Source organism: Pimephales promelas, chromosome 3 (assembly GCF_988280905.1).
Source record: "Pimephales promelas chromosome 3, fPimPro1.hap1.1, whole genome shotgun sequence".
In the NCBI taxonomy this organism is placed as follows: domain Eukaryota; kingdom Metazoa; phylum Chordata; class Actinopteri; order Cypriniformes; family Leuciscidae; genus Pimephales; species Pimephales promelas.
Window position 1 is genome coordinate 29,881,725 of NC_142771.1, and position 12,311 is coordinate 29,894,035.

At 36.8% G+C, this 12,311-nt stretch overlaps 1 protein-coding gene across 2 annotated transcripts in view; it reads right to left on the reverse strand.

The window, feature by feature from the left end:
* Positions 1 to 765: 765 nt before the first annotated feature.
* rnf216 (ring finger protein 216) overlaps positions 766 to 12,311 on the reverse strand; it is a 29,342-nt gene continuing 17,796 nt past the window's right edge. For both annotated transcript variants that reach the window (XM_039686717.2, XM_089128730.1), the window contains exons 14-17: positions 7,498 to 7,595; positions 4,380 to 4,602; positions 1,544 to 1,619; positions 766 to 1,455 (exon numbers count right to left, since the gene is read on the reverse strand). In XM_039686717.2, the coding sequence (XP_039542651.2) occupies positions 1,160 to 1,455; positions 1,544 to 1,619; positions 4,380 to 4,602; positions 7,498 to 7,595 (693 nt within the window). In that variant the 3' untranslated portion in view covers positions 766 to 1,159. The remainder of the gene's footprint in view (positions 1,456 to 1,543; positions 1,620 to 4,379; positions 4,603 to 7,497; positions 7,596 to 12,311) is intronic.

The window sequence follows — 12,311 nt, forward strand, 5'->3', positions numbered from 1 at the left end:
AAAGCCAAAAGCAACAGTTCCTGAATAAGTTTGTGAGATGATCAGCGTCTGATTAGTAGTTCCACATGGATAGTGCCTGTAAAAACTTTATTAAATATATTCACTAATCTGACCAATATAAAGTGCTTAGTTTGAAAGGGACCACGGATCGCTACACTATGGATGTTCTTTGCTCATTACTTTTGCTAATGTCACCAACACCTCAACATGCTAAACCATGCTAACATCAATTTAGCAGAATACTGAAAACATTTGACTGGAAAATTTCATCTGGAAAATGTATCATATAATTTATAATCAAGTTTATAAAAATAACTCGACAGAAGAGAGCATGTCAAGCTCACAGTTTAAACAAAGAAATCATCTAATTCAATTAGAATATTCTCCACCATCACATTTACATCTACAGTTCCTCCATCGACTTTGATGAGATACAAATCAGATAAGAAGATCCTAATTTTTACATTTTCTTCAGGAATCCTTGATGAACAGAAAGTTAAAAGAACAGCATTTATTTGAAATATAAATCATGTTTGACCAATTGTATCCTTGCTGTATACAATTAATAATTTATTTTAAAAAATTGACTGACCCCACACTTTTGAATGGTAATGTAAAACTTTAGTAGCAAACTGGCTCTACAAACATTAAGTTTGATTTATAGATCGAAAATGGCATCAATAGTCATCAAAATGATAATGTAATATAGGCATTTGTAGTTCCAAGAGTAAAGATGTCAAAATAATAAAAATAAAAATAAAGAAGTAAAATATTAAACTGGTTTATTGAATTCATTAAATTCAGCTGATGACCTCATGGTGGAAATTGCTGCCAAACCCCAAATGTATTTGTAATCTCAGAGAGCGGCTCATATCGACTGATTTCGCAAACAAACAATGTTTAAATTTCAATCAAGTACTTTGTTTTATTCAACTGAAAACTAACAGGCGTTGATATTATTCACTCAGTATGTTGTTCAAAAAAATGACTTTCAACAAAGAAGCCAACAGGCGTCCTTATAACTCTCCAGAAAAATCAGTTTGGTTCTGGTTACAAAATACGTAGAAAAAAAAACAACAGCGAGGGCTAACGGTTAAGACAGAATCTTGGAATTTTTTTTTTTAGTAGTTTGAATGTGGCTCTCTGTACCATGGTGTCCTCAAAGAGGTCTTTGAAAGAAGCGATGCGGTGGTCCATAGTGCATAGGCATATTGAAGTCAAAGTTCAGGTTACGTGGGTTGTAATTTACTTGAGGGAGGTTGGGCAACGGCGGCACGTAGGGGGCTGGAATGGGCTGAAGGAAAAGATGCTGCTGTGGCCCGGGCAACATGACCTGGGGGATGAGCAGAGGGGCGCGTACGGCCTGAGGAGCTGCGTTGGGGACCTGAAACGTGACCCGAGGGCGCTTCGCTGGGATGGGCTCGGGGGGAGGACCCACTCGCTTCCCTGTGTTTTCTGTGAGAGAGGATAGAAAATATTTATTACCAGGATTTGGGTTTAGGTGGCTGACTAAAGTTATGACTACAAGTTGAGGAACACTGACCTGACTGATTGGTCTTCTTATTTAACTCCGCTTCACCTTCTTTTTGAATCTCCTGAATGATTCGCTCATCGTCTTGCTGTGGATTGAAAAAGACAAAGAAAATGAGTGGGTGGGGTAGAAGAGATACAATAGAAGAGAAAACAAAAAAGCCTTTCAAAAAAAAAAAAAAAAGGCACAGTAATCAGGCTCTCCGGTTTCTGTTCAATCATGTGAAAAGACCCGCGAACCCCGCCAGAAACAATCTCATGCCAACGGCCACGTCAGACCTTGGCAAATACGGGAAATCAGATGAACTTGGGAGGAGTCCACTTCATCGGTCGAACACAAAACAGCTCAAGTTCACCCCTTAGCCTGGTGTTCGGTGCCAGGTGATTAGGCACAGCTCTGAATGGTGGGGTAATTGCAGCCCCCGGGCTGTCAGCAGGACGGCACCCTGACTGCTCTCTTCACACAAAAAACAGGATTCAAATGCCTTAATCGGATAATTAGTGAAACTTCTGGATCAACCGGAAAATGATTTCTCAATTATTCTCACTGCTTAGCGATGATGAGAACAATACAGTTGACAAAAATGGCCATTCCATTGCCATCTACACATCCTTACGTCATTTCAAACCGTGACTTTATTGTTCCCATGGACAACTAGCAGAATTTGATGGTAAAAGTACAAAATCTAGCTCTCAAATCCAATTTAAGTTACCCTACATTCAAACTTATCATATATATTATGCACAAATCTGAACTTATGAAGCAAGCTTCTCATCCTCCTTTTATGGTGTGGAGTAGAGCTGAGCGATTGCGCGATTTTGGATTCCAATGATTATTTAGAAAAAGGTAATCAAGGCAAAATGATCATTATTCCATATTCCAAAAACACTCATTTTGTTGTGTTATAAATCAAGAGGACCTCTTTCCTTTATGGTGATCCCCTTTTGTCCCCAACTAAAAGCCCAAATATATAATATACAATATATATATATTTATTTTCGCTGAATTATATTTAAAGGGATAGTTCACCCAAAAATTGAAATTACTAATTTATTACTAACTCACCCTTAAGTTGTTCCAACCCTGTGTGAGTTTATTTCTTCTGTTGAATAATTTAAAGAATGTTTGTAACTTGTCTGGTTACCATCATTCTTTAAAATATCTTCTTTTGTGTTCAACAGAAGAGAGAACCTCATACAGGTTTGGAACAGCATGAGGATGAGTAAATGACATTTTTGGGTGAACTATCACTTTAAACTAAAAAAGTAACCAACGTTAACCAGTTAAAGGAGTTTTTTTAAAAAAATGTTGCTGATAATTTACTCACTCCTATGTCATCCAAGATGTCCATGTCATTCTTTCTTCAGTCGAAAAGAAATTAAGGTTTTTGATGAAAACATTCCAGGATTTTCCCCATATAATGGACTTTACTGGGAACCAAATGAGAGTTTCAGTGCAGCTTCAAAAGGCTTTAAACGACACTAGACGATGAATAAGGGTCTTATCTAGGACCCTTCGAGTCATGACTCGGAAAAAAGATTTGTTCATTTTGATGAGCGATCATTTCGCTTGATAAGACCCTTATTCATCGTCTGGTGTCATTTAAAGCCCTTTAAAGCTGCACTGAAACTGTCTTTTGGACCTTGAACCGTTTGGTTCCCAGTAAAGTGCATTATATGGAGAAAAATCCTGGAATGTTTTCATCAAAAACCTTAATTTCTTTTCGACTGAAGAAAGAAAGACATGGACATCTTGGATGACATGGGGGTGAGTAAATTATCAGCAAAAGTTTTTTTTAAAAGTGGACTACTCCTTTAAAAAGTAACCAACTGAAAAAAGTTCTAAATGCATGATGTTTCTTTAAATCGTTAGATACTGTCGGTGTGGTGTACCCAAAGCAGGTATCATGAACGAGCATTTACCTGAGCAGAAACATTTTTTAAAGCAAGGGTGGAAAATGTGTCTGGACATTCTACTAGATAACTTTTTTTATGAATAATACATTTTACAAATCATTTTGAGCTAAATTGTAGGCGATAAAATTAAGCGATAGGAGGATGTCTTAAACTACTGTATAACATTTGTTCCATTTACCAATTTACTATGAATGTACCATAACAAATGTTTATGATTAATTAATGAGAACATGTGTGTTGTCAATAATGAATGAGCAATTTGTGCTTTAGTCATCATAGTACTGAGTGATAAAGATGCAGAAGCAATGAGGCAAATGCATGATGATGGTAATGCATGAATACCACAGTTACCAATCCATCAACATACATGAGAACAAACATGTTTCACTGGTGTACCTCTGTCAGTGAAGCATATGTTAAAATTAACTCCTGTATAGAAAGCTGACACAAAGCCATTAAACCATTTATCACCTGGTGTTTATCCCAAGACCAAATTACTCTTACAATGGATGCACTATCAATGCAATATGCATCACAACATTTAGGGTATTATTTAAAAAATAATGCAATTAAAATGTAAACGTATTGTAATGTCTATTTAAAGATTTTGTCTAATAATTTTAAATCAAATAAAAGTCAAAAGTACATGAGTAAAATAAATGATTTGAATTGCAAAATTAACACCTACAATCCCATTCCAAAATAAGGCTCAAAAATGAGGAGCAGGAAGTGCTTTGTGTAATAGGAGTATTTAATACCAAAGTGCAAATACCCTCTGGGTTGTGAACAAAGGGCTTGAAGATATTTTACATGAGGATGTTAAACCTGTTGTAAACCGAACAGATGTATAGAAAGTAAAGGTGTTTGCTGTTTTACAATGATCTCATGAAAGGAAAAGAAGTGGATGCTGAAGTTTAAAGTATGAGATTTACCGTGGGGTCCGTCCACAGCGAGCACTTCTTGCAGTGCCGGCAGGGGGCACCGGGCGAGCGAGCGTGCTGGCAGAAGTGGTTGTAGCCGTTAATAGGGTCGCGGCAGAGGTAGCACATGAAGGCGCCGCAGCGACACGACATTCGGTTGCAGCCCTCTGACTTCACCAGGCCTGTGGTACACTTGTGGCACTTCCTGACACGGGCAGCGGTCATCTTCTCCTCACTGCCATAAAACAAATGACATGATGTGTGTTCAGGTTTATATGCAAGAGCTCGGTTTCAAAACCTAAGCGAGAGCTGCCTACCTAAACAATGTTGCTTTAATTAGTGCTGTAAGAAATTATAGTCTGCTCCGATCCAACTTCCACTCCAATATAGATTATATTGAAAGGTTCCTTCACTTAAAAGCTTATTTATCATAGAATCAATTCCTTACAATCTTAAAATAATCACATCACCTATAGTGTGGGAAGGACAGCAGGTATTCAAGAACCATCTTGATTAGGGGGCTTCAAAGAGATGTTATCACCTTAAACATTTGGCCGTATTGCTTTAAACATTTGGCCGTTCTTATTTGAAAGAAGATCAAAGACAGAACACAGCTGTTACGACAAGAGCAACTTCATTTACATTAAGAGGACAGTAACAGGTTAAAAGGTTGAAGATTTGAATGTTCGGGGTTCATTCTGACGCCGGTGAACCCAAGGTGCTTCGTGTGCCTTGCCACTGCTATGCTGTAAATAAACTTAATTTTTGAGATCTTCGACGTCCACTTCATTTTTTCTTACAGTGCTATAAGCTCAGTGTAAAAAAAATAAATAAATAAATAAAAAATATATATACATCAAACACTTAACAATAAGCTCCCATTAGTTAATTTTAGTAAACGCGTTAACTAACACTTACAAGCAATACATTTGTTGCAGTATTTTTTTTATGTTTGTTAAAGGGATACTCCACTTTTTTTGGAAATAGGTTCACTTTACCACTCCCCCAGAGTCAAACAGTTTTACCTCTTTCGAATCCATTCAGCCAATTTTTTGATATTTAGAAGAATATCAGTAACCAGACAGTTTCTGGTCCCATAAATATATTATGGAAGTCAATGAGACCAGAAACTGTCTGATCACTGATATTCTTCTAAATATCAAAAAATCGTCTGAATACATTCGAAAGCGGTAAAACCCAACTGTTTAACTCTGGGGGAGTGGTAAAATGAGCCAATTTCCAAAAAAAGAAGAGTATCCCTTTAAGTACCTGGTTATTGTTAGTTCATGTTGGCTCAGGTTTATTAAATAATGTAATAATAATATATATAAAATAACTTTTGATTTTAATAATGTGCAAGTAAATGTTAAAATTAACATTAAATAAGATTTATAATACTAATTACAGAGCCCTACAAATAACAAGCAGTAAAAAATGTGTATATCGTGGCCACAAATTAAACAAATCGTTCCTGAGAATTACTAATTTACGAATGAGTAAATCTTGGCTTTGTTTTACTAATTCGTTCCCTTGTTTCAAGTAAATCATGCGCACAATTTAATAATTAGTTATCGCGTTTTACTAAATCGTGCACACAATATAATTATTATTATATTAGCATTTAATAATTATTATTACATTATATAATATTTAATTATATAATAATTATTATTATTTTATACACATAATAATAATTATTATATTGTGTGCGCGATTCACTTAAAACAAGGGATTTATTATATTGTGCCAACAATTTACTTAAAATAAGGGATTTATTATATTGTGCCAACAATTTACAAAAACGAGGGATTTATTATATTGTGCCAACAATTTACTTAAAACTAGGGAACAAATTCTGTTTGTGGCAATGATATATATATATTTTTGTCCACATGTCATATGCAGGGCTCCATGAATAATAATGTTTTAAAAGTATTTTTCATTGTTAGTACGTTAACTTATGTAGTTTACTAATGTTAACAAATGGAGACTTATTGTAAAGCATTACTAAGAAAGGTAATATAAATGTACTAGTTTATCCATTCAAAATTAAATAAAAAAAATGTTACATTGAAAATGTACTCTTAATTCTTTCCCCACCAGATTAAACAACAACAACATCATTGGGGAAAGCAAACTCTCATAAATGAATTTATGTATTTTGTAAAGCACCAAAATACATGATTTTTGATGGTGGGGTGGTGATGGCGGAGTGGATAAGACACATGCCTTTGGTGTGAGAGACCTGGGTTTGAATCCAATGTGGAGACACCAATGTGTCCCTGAGCAAGATACTTTGCTCCAGAGGCGTGCGACCTCTGACATATATAGGAATTGTAAGTCGCTTTGGATAAAAGCATCAGCTAAATGAATAAATGCAAATGCACAATTAACTTAGCAACATGCTAACATTAAACTATTTTGTGCTTCACATGAATAGCTCTGTTTGTATTGCTGCCTATGAGGAGCACTACAAATGAGCTTAATGCGTTTCATTTCATCTAGTGATCCTGCCTAAGTAGACCGCTGCTATTCACTAGCTACATGCAGACACCAAGCATTGAAGCTTACCAATAATAGATTATCTCACTGTATCATATCGATATGAAAACACAATCAGCCATTGTGACACCATATGTAATTCATTCTCTCAGTTATATTTTCAATTTTTTTTATCTGCCTCTATAAATGTAGGCAAAAGAAAAGGGTCGGGGTAAACAGGATACACAGTCTTTGTTGATCCATGTGTGATGTGTATGACCCATCCAATGACAGGAAGGAAAGCATGCGATCACATCCTGTCCAGTTTAGAGACTGACCAACAGTGATAGGCTGCCTCAGTTTACACTTGCGCTCCAGTGCACTTCCTCATGAATGCCTGCTGTGCACAGGGGCAGCTCTGGATGATGTGTATTTGCAAACATAACACTCAGGGGAATCCGTCAAATACAGCGAGTGTTTTAGTGTGCCATGAGAAAGGCCCGGGGGAACCGACCGCTGACTCAGCATCAGGCAAATGCTAATGATCTCCCAGGTGGTTCACTACACACAACCGAGTGCCCTCAATAGTGCATGGATGCATTATTAACAAGCTTGCTCTATGCTAAGAGTTCTCAGTCGGGCAACTTACAAGGCCACCCGTAGCCGGATCTCGTCCCTCTCCATCACCTGCTCGCAGGTCTTCCCTGCGTGCTCCTTCCACACCACATGGCACTTCCTGCAGCTCTCCTGGGGAAGGGAACACAAACAAGCATCTGTGTTATTGATCACAATTGAAATGCAGAGTGGAACGAGAAACACCTGGACTACGCTTTATTCATCCAGTGGGGGGGGGAAGGGCAAAGTTTCTGTTGCTCAGTCACCTCTGTTTGTGTATACGGAAGGAGCCAGTGTTCCCTGCATTGTTTCAGAGGTGCATATTGCTTCCTAGTCCTGCATAATCTGCTAGTATTGTGGGTATGACCCTTCAGACCAATATGCATCTTAATACCAGCTGTGCCATTGACATTTGGGTCCCTTGATATGACGCACATTGCTCTTTCAATGCAAGTCTATGGGATTTTCAGCCATTTTGACTGCACACCAGATGAAAATGGTAGGTGTGATAGCTTCGAAACCCACTTCTCAATCTCAAAACAATAAACAGTAAAGGATAAGTCACATTTATAGGTGTAACACACTTGAGGTTAGGGGTTTATACACATTCCTAATCGTAATTATGTTATTTGTACAAACAATACAAATAAAGGAGTATCCTGGGCCTAGAATATGACTGTGCACATTTAAAATAAGCTAAAATTAAAATAAGTAATCTAAACTTTCAATCAGAGCTGTTTTCGCTGTTAACTTGACAGAAAGCAGCTACCGCGCAGACTAAGGGTGCACAGATCCCTGCTCTCCACTTTGGATGCGATTAATTCGTCAGCTATCTGGTTGCCTAGGAACAACATTTTCATCTGTTCCACTTTAGCCATGCCTGCCCACAACGCTTTGCCTTTCAGCTGACTGGAAAGGACATCTGAGTGCAACATGCAGAGCGTGAAGACCATGTAAACGCCTACGCATTTCACAGGCACAGACATGGCTATTACAAAACATTAGGAGGCAGTGGACACATCTGAAAATTGCTATGGTCCATCACATTTGACAACCCAGTGTGGACTGCAGCAAGGTATACAAATTCCAAAATAGCAGAGTTGCATGCCGTTTTAAGATAAATACTGGCTGAAGGTTTCATGCAGCTGCTCCTTCCTTCTCAGTCTGTAAACCAACCAGAGAAAGAGATCCACTGCTGGAGAAGAGGCACATGTGGCCCCTTTCCACAGAGAGCCAACACTAATCCCATAACCCAGTGTTGCCTGGTAACAAATGCCATTAGCATAAATAATTAAAGGTAAAGCTGAATATTAATGACAGTGACAGATGATAAATGACAACTTCAGAACAATTGCTCCAGTCCCCCGGGCGTCATCTTAAGTGGGGAATATATCTATATGAGGAGCTACACTTGCAAAGTGGCTTCCTCAGAAATACCATAATGAAATCTACTCTGGCCTCAGGCTGCATGATGTAAAACAATAAAACTATAAATAAATCATCATTCAACATTATTGTTGTGAAAAAGCTAGCAGAAACTACAGTGGAAAAATGGTGACCGGTGCAGACATCAGGCCAGACAATAGCCATGATGTGTGATGACATGTGACCTATAGTACTACAGTATTTTACTGCCCCCTAGTGGAGCACAACAGCACAGCATGGGAGGGTCAACAACATTACAGATTATTTTAGAAAACGCAGAGTTTGAGATGATATTCTCAAATTTGAAACAGAACATGGTTAGACTTGTGGCTTTAGCGGCTTTGGGTTTCTAGACGCCAACAAGATTTGATTAAATTCCTTGTGTGAAACTCCTTAGGTTGGCGAATAAAGCTCATTCTGGTTCTGATTATTTTCTGAAAACTTAAGCCATGATTATTAATTATTAGTCTAATTAATTCTGACTTGATAACAAATGGCTAGACGAGACCACAATTGTGTTTTCAACTGTAATTGGCCCTTCAATAAAAAAATGCTATTTGGAGATTAAGATTCTTTCATCAGCCAATTTTTCCTATTTCCTGACTAAAAAAAAAAAATTATTTCTCAAAGTTTTACTTTAACAAAAGTTAGAGGCATCATATTTTAAATATGCTAAATTATTAACTATCGATTCATGTGATTGTCACTGAATTGCATGTATACACACAGAAAAGAAGTTAACAGGAAGTGAGTGCAACTGTCGAGGTGACTCTCGCAGTCAGAGTTGCGAACACACACTGGTTTATATATGCGACTAAAAATACAGCAGTGACATCACACTGACATCACTTTAAACAGCGTTTCCTGGGTACAAAGTTTACCTTGCAAGGCCAGGCTGACACTTCCTGATCAGCAGGGCGCATACTCTCAGACACAGGGTGGAGTCAGCTTCAGATTCACAAACTTATGCAACGGTTATTATCTCTGTTGGCAAACACTGCAGATTCCTTCAAATCAAGTGTGTCATTTATGGAGTTTATGAGCAGCCAAAGACATTTTATAGCCCCATTAATATTATTCTTTCATGATTTATAAGCTGTCATCCAACCCTTTTTTATCCAAAATTTCTACAGAAATGAAAAAAAAAAAAAAGTTCTTGCAGGAAAAGACATCAGGCAGGCTGGCGAGTGTGTGCCATGAATCAACACTGAGCCCTGCACAGGGTGATATATCTAAAAATGTGACTTTGAAGATGGAATTTATCACTATAATACTGTTGCAGATGAACCACAGGAACCTTTTACCCACACATGATGCATGTAGCTTACGCCTGCGCCTGTATAAGGGTCTATTTTGTGTGATATAGCGATCAAAGTACCACAACAAACTGGAAAAACAGCATCTGCGACAAGAGGAAACTGGCTTTAACGGCAAGTCTTTATCTCAGAAAAACAAGCCTAGGGTGCAATTGTGGTCATGCCGCACATTCTTGTAACATAAATCTGATTCACCAACACACATAACCCCCCATTTCCTGTTAATCGCTGTGTGTATACTTCTCATTTATGCTGAAACCTTATAACCTGAAACCAGTTCTAGGTAATCACGCTAGTTTTATCTCGGCTGCACATATTTGGTGGACTCAGTCAGCTTTCATATAACAGCCACATCCCCTCAGATGAGAAGCCACAAGCCCTTTTTATTTAGGTCTACTTGACAAGGCATTAAAATATTATTTGCTTATTTCTTTGCTGTGGCTGAGTATTGTTACAAATCACAAATGTCAGTTACGCATATGAATGCACTGACCAATCAGAACCATCTAAATCAGACTATAGGCCTATCAGTAACATCATCTTGCTAATAAGTGAGTGAGGAACAAAACCAAAACACTTCCATTACAATCAACAAGGTATAAACATGTTGAAAATAAGAGAATTATTCTCCGGTCTAGGCAATTTCACTGATTACAAATTAAGACATCTGCAGAACACAAAAGAGAACTCAAAATATCTTCTTTTATGTTCCACAGAAGAAAGTAAGTGTGGTTTTGGAAGATGAGGAAATGATGAAAGCATTTTAAATTGCGGTAACTATCTCTTTGAAATCCAGCTACAATTAATGATATTTAGAGAGGGTTTTCTAATACGATAAGCATAAACTGTATCAAATGTTTGGGTAACACTTTACAATAAGGTTTCGTTTGTTAACATTAGTTAATATATTAACAAAAATTAACTAACAATGAGCAATACATTTGTGACATTATTTATTATATCTTTGTTAATGTTAGTTAATAAAAATACTGTTGTTCATTGTTTGTTCCTGCTAATTCACAGTGCATCAACTAATATATTCATAAATATTTTTTTTATTTAAATAATGTATTAGTAAATGTTAAAATGAACATTAACTAAGAGAGAGGTGGAAAGTAACAAATTACATTTACTCACAATACGTAATTGAGAAGTTTTATTTTGTGTACTTTTTAAAATCTGTACTTTCACTTAAGTACATTTTGTTATTGCGAAGTATTTTACTTCGCTACTTTTGAAATCATATCCATTACCGAGTAAAAAAATAACAATACGAAAAGCGAATTATTGGCAGTATGAAAATACCTTGTAGAAAAAAAAGCATGGTTGTCCTCAAGGATAGATATTCAATTTGCAAAAAATCTGGACGAAGGTGGCTGCAAAAGGAGGATACATTGGACACCATCCCTCCTGCAGATAAAGGTAGACTATGTCCTGATTATAATTTAAGGTAAAACACGCAAAATAATGAATAAATAAATAAATAAATCCAATCGCGACATGGTCTGTGAATATTTAAGCACAAAAATACTGCATGTAAATATATAACCCTATCTGTTGTGCTGAGCTGCACCATTTTGTCGACTACCGTACATAACTTACTCAAGTACGCATGACCTTCATGGTGTTTTAAGCGTCTCATACACAATTTGAGGATTTAAATACATGAACTGATCTGAGAGAACGCTTAACATTTTCATAATTGTATTTGATAAAAACAAAACCATTGTCAACTACACTTTGAAACACTTTTTTTTTTACATTTTTGGTCTTCACTACCACCCGTCAAAATAAAAGTTCGGTTTGACTAAGAGAAATTATGACAGAAAAATATTACTATTCTACTTCTAAAAATAATAATAGCAACAACAATAATAATTGTAAACAAATAGCCACTGAGCGCCGCAAACAAATAGCAGCTCATGCTGCATTCACATCATGACATAACCAAAATTACAAGATGGCAACCCTTGATGTTCTACTCGGAGATGTTCACGTGCTTGGACTTAGATTTATGCGTTTCTATGTCAACGACAAAATGAATCTACAGCAGTCAGGTAGTCCGAGCTCTTTAAGTGGTTTACGTTCATTATTATTGTCATGTGTT